Source organism: Aplidium turbinatum, chromosome 3 (assembly GCF_918807975.1).
Source record: "Aplidium turbinatum chromosome 3, kaAplTurb1.1, whole genome shotgun sequence".
Taxonomy (NCBI): Eukaryota; Metazoa; Chordata; class Ascidiacea; order Aplousobranchia; family Polyclinidae; genus Aplidium; species Aplidium turbinatum.
Genome location: NC_137474.1, coordinates 13,010,060 through 13,032,558, shown reverse-complemented (window position 1 = coordinate 13,032,558; position 22,499 = coordinate 13,010,060). Strand labels below are relative to the sequence as shown.

The window sequence follows — 22,499 nt, the reverse complement described above, 5'->3', positions numbered from 1 at the left end:
ATTGAAACAAAAATTCAAAAAATTAAGCTTTATATAAAAAAGAAAAGAAGCCGCGCTTTATTAAAATACATTCCATTCGTATGATTGCTGTCTTAACAAAGAAACAATACACTTATCAAGCACTTAAAGGTTGAAAAACAGGCTGAAAATAAAATATCTTGCAATTACATGACTCCACCGCATAAATTCAGGTAAAACAATACCAATTACAACTGGTCTTCATACCCAAACAGGATTTTTATTGAATTATGTGTCATTACAAAAGTAATACTTCGAATCCTACAACATGAGCCCCAAATTTGCACACATACGTGCCCAATGTGAGGTCACCTTTAATTCATATACATACTTTCTTTGAGACATGACAAACATGTGTTTTCGTCGCTTTTGTATAACAAAGAATCCAATTTAACTTGTATAAGTCAAAATAAAATACAGAAATAGATGTGAATCAATAATGCCTCAAGACAGAATTGTGCCACATACCAGCCGTCTGTACTAGGTGAGAATATAGCGCACTGTAAAAATTAACAGTCTTGGATTCAATACTTATTAGGCAGCCCAGCAATTAAAGTAGGACGCATCCCGACATACAGAATACTCTAGACGCCTTTCACAACCAATTTTATATCCAGGCGATGGTTGTCGAGACAAGAAGATTTCCGGCATTTCCACATACACACACCGAAAAACAAGAACAACTTTTCTTATGTCTCAAACACATCCATTGAGTTTCTGAATATCCTGTGGTGGATTCTTGTACCGTACAGATAAAGCGGTTGAGCAAATCATATCAAAAACTTTACACAAATGTGTGTAAAGGTGGTACCATACTTGATTAAAGTGTAGGGTATGAGAAGATAAGGTTCTCACTGTACTAAGGCTTTAGCACTAAAGAGAGTATAGGGTGGCCAGTTCCTTTCTCTCGGCCGCCTTTTCTGCAGCAAATATGCCCACCCAATTTATTACACCCTATAGGTAGAAGTGAGCAGTGTTTTGAACGAGCTGAGGCTGGAAGTCGAACCAGGCTTGCATAATTGGAAAGCCAACGCTTTGTCTGTTGCGCCATCCGAAACGTGTGTGAAGAAACCATTAGTTAAACACATAATAAATACATTGATGAAAAAACGGAAGCTTTACTGAAAGATATGCTGGAAGAAGTTATTTAAAGATAAGTAAGCCCATTAGTAAAATCGAAGAAATTGTGCTTTCGTAAAAAAGCATTTAAGAAACAGCGCTTTACACACAGTGGTAAATTGTTGGGGTTCAAATACAAGTAAGCCTGATTTCTGCTTTAGATTAACAGTGTCTAATATTACACTTATCATAAGTAAATGTAGCCCGAAATGGGTGTGCAGCAGTCCTGTATATTCTTTGTAAAAGTGTTGATGAAATTGGTGTTGTCGTCAAGCGCACGAAGTTTTCATATTTTCTTGACTACACTCGATCAATCGACAGAACAGGCAAAATAATATAAATCAAAAAATTTCAAAATACGATGGTGATGTCAGGAATAGAATGGAATGCCTAGATATTCGTTAAGAAGAGCATGAATATAAGTTCTCCAAGCTTTCGAAAGTGACATATTTTCTAAGTCATTCTCACTCCGATGGGATGGGTCATGACAAAGCATTGAATTAATATCACAAATGAACAAATATTGTCTCGAAGATTATAACAAACTCCAGACACCTTGAAAAGGTAAATATTTAAATTCCAGCCATGTCTCCAAGATAATAACTACGTTGGGGTCAAAATCGCTACATCAACATATTCCCAAGTTCTGCCTCTTGTCAAAGACTATCACAAAAGAATGTTTGCATACTTGAAGCCGACATTTGCAGCTGCAAAAGTCATCGAGTTTCCTATCTACAAAAGATGCGGGGAAATGAGAAAAATCGCAACACATTGATAATTTTTTTTTATAATTATTGCGAACAAGAAATGGTTTAAACTTGGTCATTTCAACGTTAAAAAACTATGTTCAGAAGCAAAAAGTTAAAAAAAGTGCATGTAAATGACGAAAAGAGAAAACTAACTTTTTATGATTGATGATTGACAACTGGTTTTGTATTTTTGATTTGAATTCCATTATTGAAATAGTTAAGTACATTAGGGCAGGTGATTCAATAAGTTCCTTCTAAACCAAACATTCCTCGCTATGCTTTGTGCTTCCACAACAATCGCTGAAATTTTCCTGGAGAACATATGGATCGAAAGCTATTTGAAAGCTATTTTTTATGGAACTGATTGGCAAAGAATTTCGATACATCATATTAATTTTTAAACCTTTTGCAATGCCAAGCATTACATCAGCAGCCTATTTTCAACACAACAGTTGCAACGAAACGCTTTGACCCGTCTGAAATTACATTTGTTTTTATTAAGACGAACTAGATTAACATTACCCAAAATCTTCACATAAATATTAAATAAGTTACTTGGTAGTAACCAACCGATAATAATCAGCTTTATCTACGTTTGTCACTAGACTTGTGCTTATTTTATTATACTTAATCTTTTTATTATACTTAATCTTTTTTCAAGATGAAACAAACTAAAATTTATATGATTTAATTAGCAATTGATTATATCGAGCTTTTGTAGTATTTTTTTTTAAACAGTCAAAAAAACATTAGACAGACTAAAATGAGTGGGCCCCTAATCAGCCGTGCCCTCTCCCCAGTCAGGGGAAATTGGGGTGGTTAACAAGGCCTTGACTTTATTCTGCACAGTACCACTGTTAACCATAAAATCGTGTGATACCTAAAAGATTAGAATCGGCTTTGACTCACTTGCTAACTTGATTTAGCTATCAACAAAGATAAATCATAAAAGACTTGTACAAAAGCAACCAGGATTTAACAATGGCTCACTTTAATGTATTTAACAAGTTGATAACAACAACAATAATAACCATGTCATGTTGCGTTTAGTATGACAGACTGTAGGCAGTGTAGGCCTACGATTTATTAAATAGTGCAGCAACAAACAAAACAACAAGCGGTGCTTTAAGACCAATTTCTTGAAAAACAAAAATAGTTTAAACGATTTAACATCGTAAAGTTAAAACAAGAAGGTTTGTTTACTTTTTCTTTGTCATATCTACTTTTACCGATGAGTTATATTTTCTACAAATTATTACACAAAAGTATTATTTACAACTAAAAAGTTAATCGCTGTCTGACAATAGCCAATTTAAGATACCGTTTGCAAACAAATATGACATGGATTTTTTTCAAATCGATGTATTCGAAGAGGTAAAATTTAAATTTTTATGGAGGGGAACGCAGGTAGGCTATCAATACCATCTTCTGTTCGTCCGTGAATGTGGAAAATACAGGTTGTAATAAAGTACGGAAGACCAAATCCCTTGTGTAACCAACACTCACTTGACAAAGCCAACCTATTCCATGTTTGTATGTGTGTTGTTTGCTGCTGCCATTTTAACAAAACCTTGGAAGCAATGTTCTATTGAACAAATATAGTTTTGCACTGAAAGATTTGTAAATTCTCAAATTTCAACCAAAAGATGCAGACTAAAATATTCACTCATGGGGTAGTTTTAACAAATGGCTGTCTTTGTTTACACAAAAAAGAAATACAGTTGAACACGTAGTCTAAAAGTTCTTTACTGTTTTTTTTTTCTTCTCTTTGCTGCAATGAGCATGTTCAATTGCTCATCCAAGTTATCAACTTGAATGAATAAAAAAAATTCAAAAATTATAAATATCGACTTAGCAAGTCTTGGTGGAACTTCAAGTTCTATCAGATAACAAAATTAATCCTCATCAGATGACGCAAAGTTTCTATTATCAAGCATAACTTGAGGAACATAAACGATATCGTATTGTGTAGCTTGCACGATGAAGGAAGTTGTAATAAACAATTCAAAGAAACAAGGTGTGTGCTTATATACAAGTTAATATGTCGTTATTGGTCCAAGAAAGCACGACGCATGTTTCAGCGAGGATGTCATCACAGCTTTTAAGACAAAGTGCCCTTGATAATTCATCAGTACAGTGTTGTAGAATGCAGCATTCACATTAGAAAGTCTTGTCATTCGACAAAAAGTGACGTCATCATGCACCCAAATCCAGAGTAAAGAAAAAAAGGCTCTGGCAAAGAAGACCCACAAAGGCTCTTAGAGACAAACTTTTGTATTTGGTGCTATAACAGATTTTTGAGTGATCTTTTCCAAACATAGTACACATTATAAATGATAAATCACTGCTAGTAACCTTTCACTCCAAGCAAGCTAATTAAAGTTGTCGTGGTTACTTGTGATGAGCCCGAAAGTTTAATTGATGAAAGGTCTTTATCTGATTATTAGCCTATTATCCTATTGATTAATATTAACATTAACGTACGTCTAGTAACATCCATAATCTTGTATTGACAGAGCATGCTTCGTATTTAAATAATCAAAATAAGCATGAAACATTCCAATAGTGTACAGACATTTAAAAAGCTCCATCAGAATGGCAACCCTTGACCACCTCACAATCACTCATTACTCCAAACCGAAGTTCAGGTTTTAATATTAATTTATAAAGCAGTCCAATATAGCCTACTGTGGTTTTGACAACTAGATTTATAAAAATCAGAAGATTATTTAAATTCTAATTCGCTCTTCAAACTAAAAACTAAACTAAATTCTAAAAACATTTTAGAATTTAAACGATTCAGGATTGAATTTTAATCATGATCTCTAACTTTCCTTTAAGCTTTGAAGCTGTTCGCTGTGCTTGTAGAGGTTGAAAAGTTGAGAAAGGTCATACTTTCGTATGACTTGTTGTCCTTGTGTATACTGTAAGTAACTGTATTGATAAATTCCCGTCTAGTTATGAGGTTGCAGGCTTTAAAAATAAAGTGTGCCCTTGTTCTGCATTGGAATTTACGTCAGCAATCAGGTTTACGTAAACATAATTAGCCGAAGTGCTCTGCGTATGGTACACCATGGCCATTGTACATTGTGTAATACAGAGTCTGTCACCAAGGTTTCCTCAAGGAACAACAGTTGTGTTGAATGCATCTTATTAATTAAATAGAAAAACTTCAGTAAGTGGAAGAAACTAAGCACATGCGAATGTTACTTGAAGACAAAAGTGCTGGAGAGTTTAGGGTGAAAAGATGGAGAAAACATATTTGAATCTTTGTAAAATCTCAACAGCCAATGTCATCGTTATACTCAGCCATTGTGTAATCAACAAATAAAAAGAACGAAGAAATTATCGACTTTTGTTGATGACTAATGCTGTCGAGGTTGTGCAACACAAAAATAGAAAGAGAGATCTTTTTACATCATAAGCATTTTCGAAATGAAGGCCAGAAATCTCTTCAGTGCAGATTGTGTTGTGGAACCAGATTGCCTTTTTCCTTTTAGCTTGTGTCTCAAGGCAATATAAACCTTCGCAAACCATAATCGCCTCAAACGCAGCTGTGTTCTGTCAAACAGCAAAGAGGGCGAGATTAACAGCAGTCGAGGAATTTGCTTGCAACAAAAACACTTCAGCCAAGAAGTTAGATTTACAGTTTTTCGAAGTTAATTTTGATATTTGCCAAGCCATAAATTTTCCTTTTCAAAAAGACCAGCTTTTCAGCAGCAAATACCAGTTAAGATCAGTTGAACTGTACGAAGTTTTAGAAATTGATTTTAAACTTGGAACATCTTTTTCAGAAAAGCAAATATAAGTTTTAAATAAGCTGTAACGAACGATTTGAATTCTTACTCACGACTAAAGCAACCCTTCTTCAAACAAAGAACTTATACAAATTTATCATCTTCAAAAATTTTTATCAAACGTAAGTACTTTATATTATGCAGTTTGTAATCCTTGAACATTTTTCATCGGGCAGCAATAAATGTAACTTTTTCTGATGCAATGTTGACCGAATGTTACTTTGCTTGTTCGTAAATGTCAAAAAGTGTTTTGAGTTGTTCCAATGATTCATTAAAAACGCAACTATATGATTTTGTGGTACGGTCATAACGATAATTAAATTTCGTTTTGTGAATATTAATTTATTTTTTTACAGAACGATGCCTCGTCAACAAATAAACAAAGTCATCCTTGTCGTCCTTGTTTTCGCGATTGTCAATTGCTATGCCCGACCAGTTGCGGAGCCATCAACAGACAACGATGATGCGTCAAACATCTTGCACTCAAGACTGGTTGCCGCTCACTCTCAGTAAGTGATGGCACGCTTCGCACTGTTTTGGGTTCACTGCGTACGACCGCGCTAAATAACCTTCGCCGTAACACTGCTAATTTAGTTACGACGCAATTTTCTAATTTAGCTTCAGCGAAAAATGACATCATACTCTTAAAACAGAAAAGAGAGTAAAACTAGAAAATCAAGAGGGAATTTTCTTTGATTTTAAATATTATTCATGAATGAAATCAATATTGTTTTAATGTTTACATGACACTTTTTAATTGATTTTACCTACTTTTGATACATAAAAACTTTTGAAAAACAAAACAGCTTTCTTACACACAAATATAATTAAAATTTTTATTTTTGCAGAAACTTTTCAAGGAAGAGGCATGCTGAAATCCGCCTGAGCTCTGAAATCTCTCGTAGAATGGAAGAACTGCGTCGAATTCAATTACTGAACAACATCATGGCAGGACTTGAACCCAACAAAGTTTATAGTGTAAAGGTGAGCTCTTGTGAATTATTTTGCTTGTTGTTTTAAAATGGTCACAAACTGACTTCGATTGCGATCCCGCATCGATAAAGGGGCGTTTGCGCGTCTGCACGCCCCGAACAAAAGCACGTTCATGTTGTAATTTTTTATGCGGAAGCCCGCGTAAAAAATATCGCTGTTGTCTAAAACCCGCTGATGCAGTCATTCGCCACTTGACTTGCTCTACGTGGAATCCACGTAATACTCAACTTAACCCGCCTAAAGATATCGCTTCATGTCATTAAGATATTACATACTAACAGACTGTACTGCTAAAAGATAGCTTTAGTAAGTGAAACATTTTTGTAAATAAACGCTCATCGGGCCAGCGCTCTAGGTAACGGACTCACCCATTTCACTTCACAACATTTTCATAACCACCATTACACACATTTGTTAAGTTTCATCCATACGCATAATCATGCATTGTTTTACAATAACTCAATCCTTTCGATCACATTCGCATTTCATCATTTTTCGTTTAAAAACGTTTATTCACTTCTCATTTAATTTCATCAATCGTTTTCAACTTCTAAAAAAATTTATTTACTTTCGCCTTTTAAAATAAAAAACGGCATTTCGCAATCGAAGTCAGTGACCCCCACTTTATGATTATGTTACCAGAATTTGTTAAAGTAACTTAGCTTAATAGTGAACATTTCTAATCATAAATTTCAAATTTAATGATAGAATTTTTTGAACTTCACACGAGCAAAAAGCTGACAAATAAAATCACACATTAGATTCAAACTTGTAAGAAAGCGCGGCCCATTACCAGAGAGCGTTTATTCACAGAGCATCCACCGATACCGCAGACTGTTGCATCGCTTATTTCGAAGACGAAGAAGATCGTGAAGAGACAGCCCGAGAAAACCGCAAAGTAACTTCAAAACTTCCAGAGCTGTGCGTACATAAGGGGAAACCCAATCTATCGAAGTCTTCAAAAAGTGCAACAAGGGGGAGTTTGTGCCAATGCCAAGATCTGCCACCCAGTCTTAACCAGAACTTTCAATAAAGACCCAGAAAGGTCACACAAACAAACTAACATCTACAACGTCCCAACACAGTCGTCAACCCAATGTCTAAACCCAATCATCTTTCATCGCTTCATTTTAAAATTGTGTAAAAAAAAACTGGCAACACTGGTAGAACTGGAGCGCAAGTGGCTTATGCATATGATTCATTGACTGTCGCGGTGAAGCGAGGATAATCTGGCGTCACCATGGACTGTGATGTTGTTGTCCATACCTTTGTTTGTGACGTTACTGTGTTTTATATTTATTTTTCGTTTTATTTTTAATTATTTATACATCCACTTATTGTACTATTTATGTCGTGTTTTTTTTTTATATAAAAAAAAGAAAACTGAACCCAATGTGACAAAGTTGTTACACAAGAAAGTTATGAGGGGAGTAATGGCTGATCATTTTCTTAAACAGCGAGTGGAATATTTAGGTTATTTTGTAACAAGTCAGTTTATTTTCCCGTTAAACCAAGCAAACAGTGGCTTAGCATTTTCTACCTCAAGGCAACGGATTTGGTTTGCAAAAGCGACAATCGGCCAGGTGTGGAAAAATAAGTTTGTGAGAACCATTTTTCAAACATAGTGTTTTCGATGGCATGAGGCAGTGCATGTTTAAATATTGCTCCAGCCAGCAAATCAGACCTTTTTCATTGATTTAACGTCTGCAAACGTTGCGTTGATGTTTAAAAAGGGGATTATTTGCTGCCTGGGACTCGTATCATAACTGAAAAAGCGACTTTCTGACAAAGGTCGGCATGCATTGTCACCAAGGTACAATGTTGAGCGCGGATGTTTCACTAAATGCTTGCTTGGTAAAAAAAGAGAAGCAATAGTTACGTTATTTGAAAACAAGTTGTCAAACAGAGAAATTTTCATCTGACAGAACATGTCTCGCCATCACCGCAACCGTCACAGCAAGGCAGGACACAGAATTGCAACTGTGGGCAGTAATAAGGTAAACAACACTAACTAGCCTTTTCCAGCATTGGCAAATCAAATTCATAACTTGCTACCTTATCGGGGTGATAAGGGACTGCTATTATCTGAAGATTAATCTCAGATACAGGCCTTCGCAGCGCAAACGCCTTTTTGAAAGCTCACAAAAAGGTCATGAATATTAACCAGTTTGTAAGAGTATGAAATTGTAAAATGATCTCTTGGTTGGCCTCCATTAGCAGTGCCGGTCTTTGGGGTGTGCAAACCGTGCGATCGCACAGGGCCCGCAAATTAGGGGGCCCGCAATTTACTTAGAAAATGCAGTAATTTTTGTCATTTCCAATGGAAAAAATTCGATTCACATGCAAGCACCCGTATCCTTGAAGTCAGTTGCGACTTTAGGAATTCGCAACAAGAAAACATGGCATGATCTCATCCTTTTGCTATGCCACCGGACAGCACCATTTTACAGTTAATATTCATACCCAAATTTTTGTTGAACATGCCCTCAGAATACACCAAATTCAAAGTAATTTTTCAAAATTTTCTGGGGGAGGCCCCCCAGACCCCACTCCGCTGGGTGTCGCCTTCGGGCCGTCAAACCCCCTCCCCTTTCAAAGTACTTAGCTACGCTACTGAATTGGATCATTCTCATTGGGGCCTGCAAAGCACATTCCGCACAGGGCCCGAAATACCCTAAGACCGGCACTGCCATTAGTTTTACATGTAGAGAGTGCGGGAGTGAGAAAGATCTGTATACTTTTATTCAATACCTTTACAGCGTCAATAGACGTAAATAACTTTACGATTCTGTGAAGACTTGCCAACTGAGTTAATTTAACTGCAAATATCAAATTCTATACTCCCAAGTCAAACCGACATTTTTAAGATTAAGTTTCACAATGTATCTGAAATGTGTTGAAAAACAAATTTAAATAAATGTTTGTAAAAACTACTTGGTTCAGTTTTACAGCAGGCTACACCCCCAGTAAACATAAGTTACCCTTTCAAAAATTTGATTGTTTTTTTTTTGCTGTGTTTCCCAAGTTATCAAACGTCACATTTAATTCTATATTTAGTGGAGGCAGAATAAAATTAAGTTTTATTTTTATCCTAAAAACATAGAATCACTAATGACAGCGTCAGGGTTTAAGTGCATAGAGGTGACGGCACCCGCAGGTGGAATAAGGAAACGCGTTGTCCTGACTTAATGAAAGTTAATTTCGAGAAACCGCACTTTTTAAAAATAGATAATATTCAGCGCATGATTTTCAGAAATAGTTTTGCAAAATATCAAACCATATGGTTAGCAAATAAAATTCAAATACGTATGCATTTAATCAAAATTACTAACCATTTTTCAAATGTAATTTAAGTAAAGGTTATTTCAAAGCGTGAAATAAGAACCGTAGATTAGCACGAAAACAAAGTAGCCGGAAGATGATAAAAAAGGTATTGAGAAATTTAATAGAATCTATGTCAACACACAAATGTGTGCTCCATCATACAAGATACAAAGCAGCATAAAAGAAAAGCTTTGCACAAGTGTCGTTTTATATTTTAGATTTGTTTACTCTGAACTACACCTGTTACAAACTTTCAAGCTAAAAGAGGTAAATTAATTTAGGCTATCTGAAAATAGCTCAAATCTGCAAAATCCTCTAGTGTCCCCCTGCATATTACAAGTTGGTTGTTCTTTAGCTTCCATATTTGGTCGTAAACATCAAATTGTATTCATTATTAAATCTACAAACTTACTACTAATTTGGTTGAAAACAATCAAGTTGTTCAAAAGTTTACATTTGACCAAGTAACCGAGAGTTGAGTTTGTTCTTTAGACAAAAATCACACCCTGAAGACGGGGATAAGAGAAATTTTAAAAATTCGTTTAACTCTTGTATGAAAAACTCGAAATTTAAAAATCTTAAAATGTCTAATGATATAACGCGGATAAGTTAAATTTGAAAAACTCTGAAGCGAAACTTGCATGACAACATCTAATTTGTACAAATTCTCACTCAGAGCATTCAAACTTGCGGCCACTTACGCTTAAAATATTCATTTTAAACAAGCTTGCGTGATACCACAAATCGATTTTCTCGTGCAAGCTACCACGCCAGGTTTTACGATCAACTAAACTTTGTTATTTATCCGTATCAGTTACAGAAAAACATTGGCGGTTTTAACAAGAAGTAGGCATTTTAGTGGACATTCTAAAGTTAAACGACACGTGTTGTATCTAAAAGATATCTTGATTAGAAGCATTTTGAAGCTAGTTATTTAAAAGATATTGAGTGAAGTAATGTTAAAATCACCGATCTTTTTCAATGTTGTTACTGTTAAACTTTTTGTTATAGATTATATAGATTTGAAAGGTGATACAAGGTAGCAGTACCAACTACGTTTTGAGAGATTGACGTCAAAAAATATATATCATGGTTTGTCAAATCGGTAATTACATTGTACGCCGAAGAGATACTGGAATGAATGATAACAAATAAGCGAATTATTTATTAAATTTCCCACAGCTATCAGCCAGATAAAATTTCGGGTTACGAAATGGCACGCGATGGCATATGTGTGGCTGCGAAAACGCATTCAAACGAGGTGACCTATCGATGTTCAGTACATTGACAGCTAAAGTATGGCGCTCTTGGCTATACAGAAAGGTTGCCACATGTAATTGAAAACTGTTATTCGCTCGGTTATCCAGGAAATTTTTACGTTTAAATGCTGAAAGAGGGCGCATATTCTTAAAACGTATTTTTGCAAGTCATGGCAACGCCTTCGTCCACGCTTTCTCTGGTAGTTTGCATAGAATGTTAACAACAGATAAGATTGAAAATCTTATGAGATAAAATTTCTTATCAGACCCTGCTCCAATACAATCGATATCAACTGTATTTGGAGATAAACTTTGAAAATGTAGACATTGAACTATGCTCGTATTGAGCGAGTACCATCTCAGTTAGCAGTTGCAGGTTTCTACTAAAATTAAATGCCAACTGACAAACCAAAACTACTGTACCACCATGTGTACGAAGCGCTCATTTTCAACAAGGTGAGAAAACAATCACCCACACGTAAAGTCGTTTACTTGTTATTAACTTGCTATTAAATCCTATCACTGAAAATAGCTACAAGCAATTAATGCTTTTAAGCATGCTGACAGGCGATTGATACCATGGTTAAATGAGTCCTATTACAGTTTTCATTCTAAGGAATACAGAAGAAAAGCAATCTTGATTACTGTAATTGTAGCCAGCCTTTTCCATAAGCTATCCGGAACCTAACCATCGTAATTGCACAGTCACACTTGCACTTAACGTTTGATCTATGCAGTAGTTAAGTCAGTTGTTGTTTGAAATCGATTGATATGCTCGGAAGTAGACTGAAGCAGTAGTTACCAATGTGTGGGTTTGTTGCCGTGTTAACCGTTGTAAAAATAATAGCGATTCATTATTATATTTTGAAATGTGAGGTTGTATTTTGATTGTGAAGGTCCCTATCATTTTTGTTTGAAGTCTGTTTCAGATACGGTGTGTAACTGGATAACTACAAAGCTGTACAAAAACGAGAATCTTGTTCCATTTAAATACTTGAACTACTCAAATTGTTAAAGTGCAAACCAACAAAGAAAAAAATCTACTTAAATGATCTATCTATTACAATAATTCCTAAACGTTACGGTCCATAAGAATTTACTTTAACTGTATAGCGGTTAATTAGAAGAGCAAATTAGCCTTAACGCAGCTAAAATTATCATCTTGGTTAATAAAGAACGCTTTCATTATGTAAGCTAAACAATTCTTTTTTTGCATGAAAGCTTTAAAAAACACCAAGAGAGTATGGGGAAATTCACCGTCAGTAAAACATTTCGTCTCCACTACTTCCCCCTACTCCCTTTACAAAACTTTTTTATTACTCCAAGAACAAACTATTCTTACTGTCAACTAAGGAAGCCTCTTTTGTATATGTTTTTCAAAAGGACTGTATTTCTGTAAAAATGTGGCCAGTAAACCCGTTAGTTGCGCGTACCCAACGTGACAAAGACTGTGGCTCTACTTTCACCACCCACCTCCATTCATTTATATGCATTACGTGGATCGGTTTCCATGTTTTTCAAAACAAACAGAAATATGTTTTAACTGCAAAAGCTGTCATAAAATGGTAAGAGGTGAACCAAACAAAGTTTTTTTTTTACAGAGAATCTAATTTGAAACGAAGTTAACTGCATTGACTTTGTGTTGAACATTCCTCAGTCTAATAATTCGCATCACGTTTTGTTTCCAATTTTACAACAAATTGCTTTTTATTTAAAGCGAAATAATTCTGTTTTGAACACCCCCTTGTGGAGTAATTGCCGGTGATTTTGGTAAGGTAGGCCATCCGTTAACAAAACGATGGGACTAATCAGTTGACCGCATTCATCTCAAAGCTTCTTAGACTATTAAATAAGAGTATCAAACATAAAGAACTTATTGTTCTTACCTTCAAAGTTGGTTTCTTACGTTTACATCTCTTGTCAAATTTAGACATCGCTTGCTAATTTCTCTCAAGCATGTGGCTTATTAGGCTAACTAACCTTTCAAACTTTTCGTTTGGTGAGCCTACAGCAAATAAAAACGTATTTTTTTCACATTGATTGCGGTTCTAAATTAATTTCCTTTGATCGGAACTGCTATTTTGCGTTCATCAAATGCTAGCATTTGGACAACAATATAGCCTCTTACTGTAATTTATTAAGAATTCAGAATCGATTTCGCTATAATAATAGCATCTTCAGCTTATTCAAATAGATCGGAACAGATTAACCTACATAACTGACAGTTCACAATTTCCTACTTGCTTGATAACGAGCTTTCTTCGGTGCTGCCATGTTGACAATTAAATCTGTGTTGTTGCAACAACTCGTAGACCGGAGGTATTATTCGTTGAACAGCCACGGTCTTGTATTGATGTCATAGCTTGTATGAGTACAGTGATAGTCTTTGTGTATGAGTATCTCGGCTACTGACTTCACCTGAAACGTCCGTTTGTTCTTCTCTTTGTTGTCAGTTTGCATGGTTTTGCTTACGTCGCAACCTTGCTGCAATAACTGCCAGTAAGCAAACATAGCTATTTGAGAAACAATTTTGCAGGTTTAAAATTGCCACTGCTCCACTCAGCGCAATCATCTACACAAGACTGTCATATTTTTTCGAGTTTTGGTTTAATTAACTGCATAGCCTATAATACCACACAGTAACTTAACAAACATTAAAACTTTGGTAATTTTTTTAACTCTCAGTTCTATTTAATAGACTCAGGGCCGGATTTAGCTGATGGGGGGCCCGGGGCACTTTTAGATCGGGGGGCCCCCGTGCAAAAAAATTTTTCCAAGCCCACGGCGCGAAAAACCATCTCTACGTCTACAGTAGCATCAGTCCAGTACTGCACAGCATTTTGCAGAAACTTTAAAGGCCAAAAGGAAAAAAATAACACAAAATCACATTTTTTTACACATAGGGGGGCCCTTCAAAAGTCGGGGGGCCCGGGGCAACTGCCCCCTCTGCCCCCCCCTAAATCCGGGCCTGAATAGACTGACAAGTGACAATCAAACAAGAATCTGTGTTGTTTCGTGAGATACCAAAAATAAAAACCGCAGTGATTACTTCTCACAGTGTGTAGCCTATAGTCTAGTAGTTTAAACTCTAGCAAAAACTGATAAGAATGGAGACTTTATTTTCAAAAAAGTTGTGAGCGCAATGGTGACAGAGAATAAGAAACAATATTTTGAAAAAAGATTGCAAACAACAACTTTGTTGTTCATCCTGTTGTATCAAGGCGAAGACAAACTGTTTTTTTTTAACGACTCCGGACACGCAAAAGTCCCTGCGACTCCACATCCCTTTTTGTGTGTAGTGAAGTTTAAATTGACCTTGTTGCACAGACATATAGCCTATACTGCTGTATTTCACAATAAACATTTTTTGTATCTCTCTGGTAGATTCAGTGGATGTGCAAATTAAAGATAGTAATTAGTTACTAAACACCGTTTTATAAATGCATATTTAAAACCTTTTGATTTTACCATCTTTTTTTTTTGTTGGTGCCAAATTTGTGGATTTACTTTGTCGCTTTCTACACGTTTGCGCCACCAATAAACATAAAATTGAAATGAACTTTAAAGTAATTGTTTTGATGCCAGCTTGTTATACTGCCATGGCAAAACTTAACAAAAAATCATAACTGGCAACTCTAGCAACGCTATTGCGATGTGATGAGGAAGGCTCTGAGCGCTTGCATCGAGCAGTTCAATGTAACGTAAAATGCCTCAAGTATAAATATTAGTTTTGTATAGCCTACAATATATTTTTAAATCAACAGTAGGCTATTGTAGAAATGCTGTCGTCAGTAATCGATTAAAACCTTTCTTGAAATAGTCCACTCAGAAAAAATTCACCTTAGTGTATCCTCCAATGAAATACTTTCAATTTTTACTTGAGGATATTTTCCAAATTCTTTTATCCAGAGCTACATTCATTATGGTTGAAGTTTTCAGGTAGATATTTACAAACATGAAACTTTTCTGGTAGACGTTTCTCGATAGATATTTAGTCTACCTACATTCTCGTCAGCGATCCAGTTTTAATTGCGGTTTGTGATTGCAATAATGCCCTTACTGAAAGTGGTTTACGAGCTGCCCTTTCAATGTAGTTGCGAATATCGTACTTTTTAAAATCTAATATAAGACTATAATAATATAAAACTATAGACTATAAAAATTTTGAATGTTAGGGCTTGGTTTTGGCTCTTTGCCTGATAGGTGAGCGGTAAATCTCCTTTTCAGACATGCCCTTGCAGTCTTGATTTCTTGCTTTTGTTTTGAACAGTTGGTAATTTGTTTTGCAAAAAGTGCAAATCTAAGCGTAGCCTACCGTTGAAGGAAGATGTGTTTAAAGTCAAGGGCTTAAAAATAATTGCCTTGCTGAACAAACATTCAGCACAGATTCGATAAAGCTTACGGAGGCTATGGCTGCTTTGTCAAAATCAACCAATTAGTTGACCTGCTAACACGTAATGTACTGATATTGGCAGGTCTACCCAACCGTTCCCTCTCATAAAGAAATAAGTCCACAACTACTGAAGCAGCTAAATGGTCAAACACTTCCAGGCGGTGTGAAAATGCGGATTATACATAACGGACAGGCTCAGGCACCAACTTCAGCAGAACAATTTCAAAGGTACAGCTGGTTGATAAAACTGCTATTGACGTCAATGGCTAAATACCAGCACGACTTATGCTGTTTAGAGGGTTATCTGGGACATCTTTAGGCTTCCAAACTACCAACTTATAACGTATTATATTATTACAAGCTTGCTTGTAGGCAGAATTGCTGCAAAAAGCATAGGTTTAAACATTCTGTTTACACAGGTTTTAGCCTTTACTTTAAAGTTATTATTTAAATCTTTTTTTTTATAGGTATGGTATCTCGAAAAATCGCTGATTATAAAAAAAATGATTTTGAAATAATGAAAAAAATCAGAGGTTTGTTGTAAAAAGTGTAATGTCCTAACCCTTATAGCCAATAGCGTTGACAGGGGGTCCAGGGGGTACTTTTGGACCCGAAACCAGGATAATTTTAGGGTTCGAAAAGTTTCAAAAAGCCCGGGAACTGGAATAAACCAGCGCGTATTCTTTGGATATAGCGCGTTTTTCTTTGAAGTGTCTTGATTTGAGGCCGAAAAATCTCATTGGTACCGGGACAAAACTATTCTTTGGACGGCCCTGGATACAGCTATTCAAACAAAAAAGAGAAATTTGTGTGAAAACTTGCTTTGTGAAGATCTTACTTTGGTCGTTTATGCTATGGCCTACAGCCCTACAAATTACAATGTGCATGCTCGTGATCGCAATGGCCACATTGCTATTGGAAATCAGGTAACTTGCCGATAGAAACATTATTGGCTTTGGCAATTTAAATTTGTTTCTTTTCTCTTACAGCTACATACAAAATGCACAAAACGCCGTAGCGTTGGCGAAGACATGTCGAGATATGCAAGAATTGATCATGAAAAACAATTTAAGACTACGGGTGAAGTGTCATCCAGCGAGGAATGATGAACAGCCAAGTTATATTCTTCCAAAGGAAAGTTAAGGATAGGTTTGACTGAACTGTTGTTTCAGCCACTGCACTACATGAGATTTGGCCTCGCTATCGTGGATTAGTTCAATGTCTGAATCCATTGTACTGCTGATGAAATAGAACAATTTTCAATTATGTTCGAAGAACAGTTTTGAACAAGTTTCATTTCTGATATTGAACTTCTTCAGTTCTGTTCGTAAAAGTCTTCAACGTACGTATATTATTGTTATTATCTTCTCAAATTTGCAATCAATTAAATTGTAGGGTGCGAATTTAGAAATAATGCTGCAAAAGCAGTAATTTTGCAAATGCGCTGTGTGATAAATAGCCTACATGTAGATCTACAATTCTACATGTGACTATGTGATTGGGAAATTTTCAATAGTAATCTTGCCATTTGTGTTGCAACTGTTCTGTGGTCTACTGAAAACACGAATTACTTTGTAAATGGTCGAAATTGGTTTTGAATGGATAATTATTTCATATTTGTGGTGCACGTATCATGATGCATGAATGAAGTTGTGAGTGTCAGTGACGTAGCTAGAAAGAAAATTTTAAGGGAGCAAATGTCATTCAATATATAAATTACAATGGTATTAAAACATTGTAGTCTTATCAAAACATTTTTTGGGAGGGCAGGATAAAGTTTTGCGGGGCTGGTGATTACTTTGGAGCTAATCACTTCCATCCCTGTGGTTTTTGTAAGCCACACAGTGCTACAATGTAAAAAAAAACAAATGATATTAAGCCACAACATTTCAAACTTAATTTTTACTTGACAGTGATTTTTTTATAGCTTTAAATAAGCTCCTTTGATACTAATTAGTTTTTTGTTTACGTAAAATCTGTTTTGTTGTATTGTGCTGAAAATCATCTGAAAACATTAGCTTATGAGTTGTGCAATGTGCATGATTGTCGATTTCAGCGCCTATAAACTTGAAAACTCCAAGTTAAATAAACGACAGTTTATTTTATATTAGAATTGTGTTAGCATATCTACTTGGCACATTTCTGTTGTTACTGCGGCCTACAGTAACCTATATCTCTATCGGGTCTTAAGTTTCTCTTACAGTTTATTTCATTAGATTAAATTTGTCAGCAATTGAGTATCGTAGTTGGTTGCGGAAAAAGTAATACTGGCTGGGACTTTTAACTGGCGATCCATGTTGGCCTATAATGTCTTCGCTGTAGTTTTTTGACACACCGGTACATGAAAATGGTAAATCTAGTCCAGTGAGTGATTGACTAGCCTACGACAAAAGTTAATCATGGAAACAATTTTGGAGTTTTATTTCAGTGCTGCTTTATTTCGAGCAAGCATTTTGCATAATAATCTATGCTTCCGTGCTTGGACATGTCGATTACATTTTGTAAGTTAGCTCTGCTAATAAAATGAGCAAAAACACTTCAACTTTGTTCTGTTTTTGAAGGATTTTTGTTACGATACTGTACGTCAATTCAAAATACTTTTACTCGAAGTGATTCACAGTTTTAAACTGTTGGTTTGACTGGCCTTTTGAACCGCAGTGTTTACCAGTCTAAAACCCCAAACCAACAAGTTAATTTCCATTTGATTAAATTAAGAAGGCCTTGTTTGTGCAACGCACTTTGTCCTACGAAAGACACAGCCTGATTTTCTACCGGGTTTTGCAGAAAGCCTTCGCATGTTGTTTATGACACGTTTTAAAAAAGCATTTAAATATATGATGCAATTTCAAAACCGTATTTTAGACAAACCTTCAAACATTTTAAGTGGTTCTGTGTCATAGTTCGTCATTGGCAAAGTGTTTTGATATGCTGGAAAATGTCCTTTATTCCCTTGTTAGTAAGACAGCGCAGATCATGGTAAGCAAACTCCAGAACTGTTGCCAACTACGAAGCAAGGCAGGCTTGCAATGTGGTTATCTTCTGCACAAAGCAAAAGCAGCTTGCTTCTGACCAACAACAATGGCCAATAGCTTCAAGGAGACCTATTTGATTTGAAGATTTTTGTTTGAAAAAAGTTATAAAACAGTTTTGCTGATAAATATTTTAAGTCTAGGCCATGCTGTTGCTGCATTTTTATTGGTAAAATCAGACCATAGTTATTGCCTATTGGTCTGTATTAATTTAACAATTCTGATTTTTGTGCGATACGTGATGTCTCCCAACAAATTCGACTGCACAATTGTTGCAACTTGAAACGTGGAAAACAATTTAAACTTCTTGAAATAAACTTTGTTAAAGTGTGTTTTTTACTCGTCTTAGTTTTCAACTGGAGTTTTCTTCAACTGGCAGATATCGAAAATCCAATGCAATGTGAAAGAATAGGCTTCAGCGGAACTTAGAGCTATTAGACAGGCTAGCCGCTAATTGATCATCACAAAGTCAGATTTAAAAGTTTTAAAAAATATAAATCTCAGTTTGCAACTGATTTATTAACCACATCTTGTGGATTTCACTTAGGTGACAAATTGAGTTAATTGGGCTGACAGGCTATTTTACCTTTTTTTTTTCAAAAACAAGAAATATCTGGGTGAAATCTCCCAAAGTGTTTGGTACAGTCAATCTGCTCATTGCCTATCTTACCTTGGTACGATATTCCGCTGTGAACTAACTTTTTCGTGCTTGACGCTAGTCAAGAACGGCTTGGCATCTAAAGTAACGGATATTCACCAAGAGGAGGGGTTCTCAAAAATTTTTCAAAATGGATCAATTTGATAATTTCTTGGTTTACGTGGACCCTCTTTGTCGTACAGTGTGGAAAACGTTTTATGCTTCAGATTAAAATGAATTAGAAAACAAAGTTTTTATTTATTAATTTTGTTTTGTGATTTATATACGCAAAATCGCTTGGCAAAGAGGGACTAATTCCCGACACTCATTCTTCTTCTATAACGCCCAGTGAGGTTTCCCCTTTCTTGTGCTACTTGTCCATTCAGAATTACGAGATTCGGCCTTGGTCCAAGACAGTAACAACTCCCTGTTTCCTTCCCATGCCTTATGTATGTTAAGGGTGCTGTTTTATTAAATTTTGCAAATAACAAATCTATAACTTTCCTTTTCACAATTTTACTTTTTAAGCTTTAACATTAATTTGAAAGATCTCGTTGTCGACCTTCACTAAGAACTGTGCAATTGTGACTTAGTCTTTTACACGGCAGAATATCATACGTTGCATTTAAGAGGTTGTCTCGACAGTTTGTTGTGATGGTATTCAAAGATGATAATCCTAACCCACAAAAGCAGCCTATACAGTAGCAAAAGGGAATATAACAGCCATGATTGTCTTCACTCTTCACCACAAGAAGACAGACGCGTCAAAAAACTTCAAACGTGACGATATAATTGTGATTAGAATTAGAATTTTGATAGATATGAATATAAATCTTCGAGAACAGGAAAGTTAATTGAAGTATTTTCTTTTTTTGAAAAAAAAAATGATCAATTTTTTAACTTATATATGACCTAGTAAGATTTTCGGTTTTGTTAGACTTTCACAGATCCCTCAAACCTCGTCCGTTAACCCCCAAGGTGTTCACGCACCCCGGTTTGAAAACTCCGACCTAGAGGAATAATTAAACAAACACCACAGATGCTGAAAACACATCATATCGACACTTGCGACAGTTGATAAACAACCTCTTTGTAGTCATCCAACATTAACAAAACAGCTTTGAAATACTTTGTTTACCGGTATGCGTCAGCTAGTTTTTAAGATGTGGTTTAAACGAGTCCCAGTGAGCTGAAATGCAGTCTAGAAAAAAAAAATTCCCCACCCCTAGCCTAAACAATCCTAGCACAAACAAAGACAATAACTGCGCTTAAAAGACGCGTTTGATCTGGACCAAAACTCACAGTTGCTGATTTAAATACAAATTTAATTAACCATTGCAACGTTTTTTTTTCCTTACAGTTTTATATTGGCTTATTTAACAGAACAAAGTCCAATAAATTTGAATTGACAGTTCAGCAAAGTCTTGTATTACCTCCCAGATCGCAATGTTCCTTACATTAATCAGAAAAACTAAAAAGGCACAATTCTGATAACTGAGGTCATGATGAGCTTAGTTGTTAGTTTAACGTACTGGACCATCGGGAAGCTCGAGTGTTTGCAAATAAATAGAAGCCTAACCTAAACAGTAAAATCAATATTCGAAAACTTTTGTTTGGTATTCTAAAAGAACCAAGTCATACCATTCAGACTCCTTCCAAGGGCGAATGCTGCACACAAAAACTCCCTCATTAGGATGTAACTACGTGAGGTATGACGGGTAAACTTTGTTTTTAAAAGACCAGGCGTAAAGTTGCAATTTAGATATGTAGGCTACTGATGTACACTTGTACAGTACCTGGTGATATTTTTCAAAAATGTGTGTTTTAGACAATAATTGAAACAAAGCTTCAAAAACATTGCAGCCGCACAGAAATTTTCTGATATAATTAATTGAGAAAGTTGTCTACTGTATTGAGGCAAAACCTATCAAAATTGTGAATGAAAAAACAAGCAGACCTCTTACACGAGTGGTCTACTTACAAGAACGAAAGCAAGTTCTTTTCAAAGCTTCTTTTTAACTGTTATGTAATTTTATTTTTACTGCAACCGACACGGACAAAAAAATAACCTTCGAACGTGCTCAAGTGACTGCAACCAACATCTGCATAAACAGAACAAAACGAACATGAAAACATGACAAAACAAGACATGAGTCTTCATTTTCTCTACTAAGTTGCCGAAAAACAAATAAATGATTCGCTGAACTGGACCGCAAACTTCAACGTAAAGCTTGCGTGGCACCGCACGCTACGCCGCCCCGGGATATCTGTTGCACATGAGAGGTGCTACGTATGCAGCAAACCTGTGCAGTGTGTAGACAAAAAAGTTTTTAACAAAACAAAACAGATCAATTCCTTTAATAACATGTTTCTCACCACAACCTACAAAGAACCTTTGTTTCCTATTGACAAGAAAGCAATATGCCGCAAGACATCTTTAAAACAACAGATGTATAATTAATTAATTGTAGCAAGCAAATAAATCAGCCAGGTACGGAAACATGCACAACTTAATGATAAAGCCTTTGTCACCAGTAAAGGCGGCTTCTTTAGTATGTTGTTTAAATAGAATAGTTGAACAAGACCTTTTCTTTTTATTTATTTGAATAAGATATTGGAGAAACCGTCTTTACGGTGGGAAAGCTTTATCAATCATTATGATAAACAAGTTATGTTTAATATTTCGGTTGCATTCTAAAGGAACGATCCTTGTATAAGTTTTCATCCTCAATAACATAGAGACACTAGAACAACGTTTTTTTTTTGTCGTATCCAGGCTTACACCTGGTGGTTGAAGATTTAGATTAAGTGAACGGGAAGGCAAGGAAGCCAATCTTCGTGTCCACCTTCAGGCATGCCTTAAAGTGTCCTGCTAAAGACACAGCCGCATGATCTTGAGCGGTGTCGAACCGGCGCCCTTTCGATTGCCGTTCCAGGGTTCTCACCACTCGGCTATGCAGCCGGCGTTAAGTGTCTGCTTCACCAATCACTTGTATGCGCCTAAATCTCGTTAAAAACCATCTTTGAAGTCTGGATTTTCGTTGTATTTTTACAGAATCCAGAAAAAAATTGAACTTACTGTGTTGTTGTTGAACTCTCACAGTAAATCAATCTGCATGAAGGTGACTCCCACACTTGATCCAAGCATCGGGGGATGAGAAGATAAGGATCTCATTATACT

The 22,499-nt window shown here is 35.8% G+C and overlaps 1 protein-coding gene across 1 annotated transcript; it reads left to right on the top strand.

Annotated features, from left to right (window-relative positions):
• The first annotated feature begins 5,659 nt into the window (after window positions 1-5,659).
• Window positions 5,660-16,795, top strand: LOC145766560 (uncharacterized). Its single transcript, XM_082578279.1, has 8 exons — window positions 5,660-5,805; window positions 6,040-6,192; window positions 6,532-6,667; window positions 7,490-7,545; window positions 8,468-8,489; window positions 8,602-8,673; window positions 15,735-15,880; window positions 16,642-16,795. The coding sequence occupies exons 2-8, from the start codon at window positions 6,044-6,046 to the stop codon at window positions 16,793-16,795; spliced, it is 735 nt and encodes a 244-aa protein (XP_082434405.1). The 5' UTR covers window positions 5,660-5,805; window positions 6,040-6,043.
• The last annotated feature ends 5,704 nt before the right edge of the window (window positions 16,796-22,499 follow it).

Excerpts from the sequence above, each read along its gene's own strand:
- LOC145766560 (XM_082578279.1), top strand. The coding sequence starts at position 6,044 with ATGCCTCGTCAACAAATAAACAAAGTCATCCTTGTCGTCCTTGTTTTC. Across the intron at positions 6,193-6,531 it reads CTGGTTGCCGCTCACTCTCA|AAACTTTTCAAGGAAGAGGC; the intron begins GTAAGTGATGGC and ends TTATTTTTGCAG. Across the intron at positions 15,881-16,641 it reads TCAGCAGAACAATTTCAAAG|CTACATACAAAATGCACAAA; the intron begins GTACAGCTGGTT and ends TTTCTCTTACAG.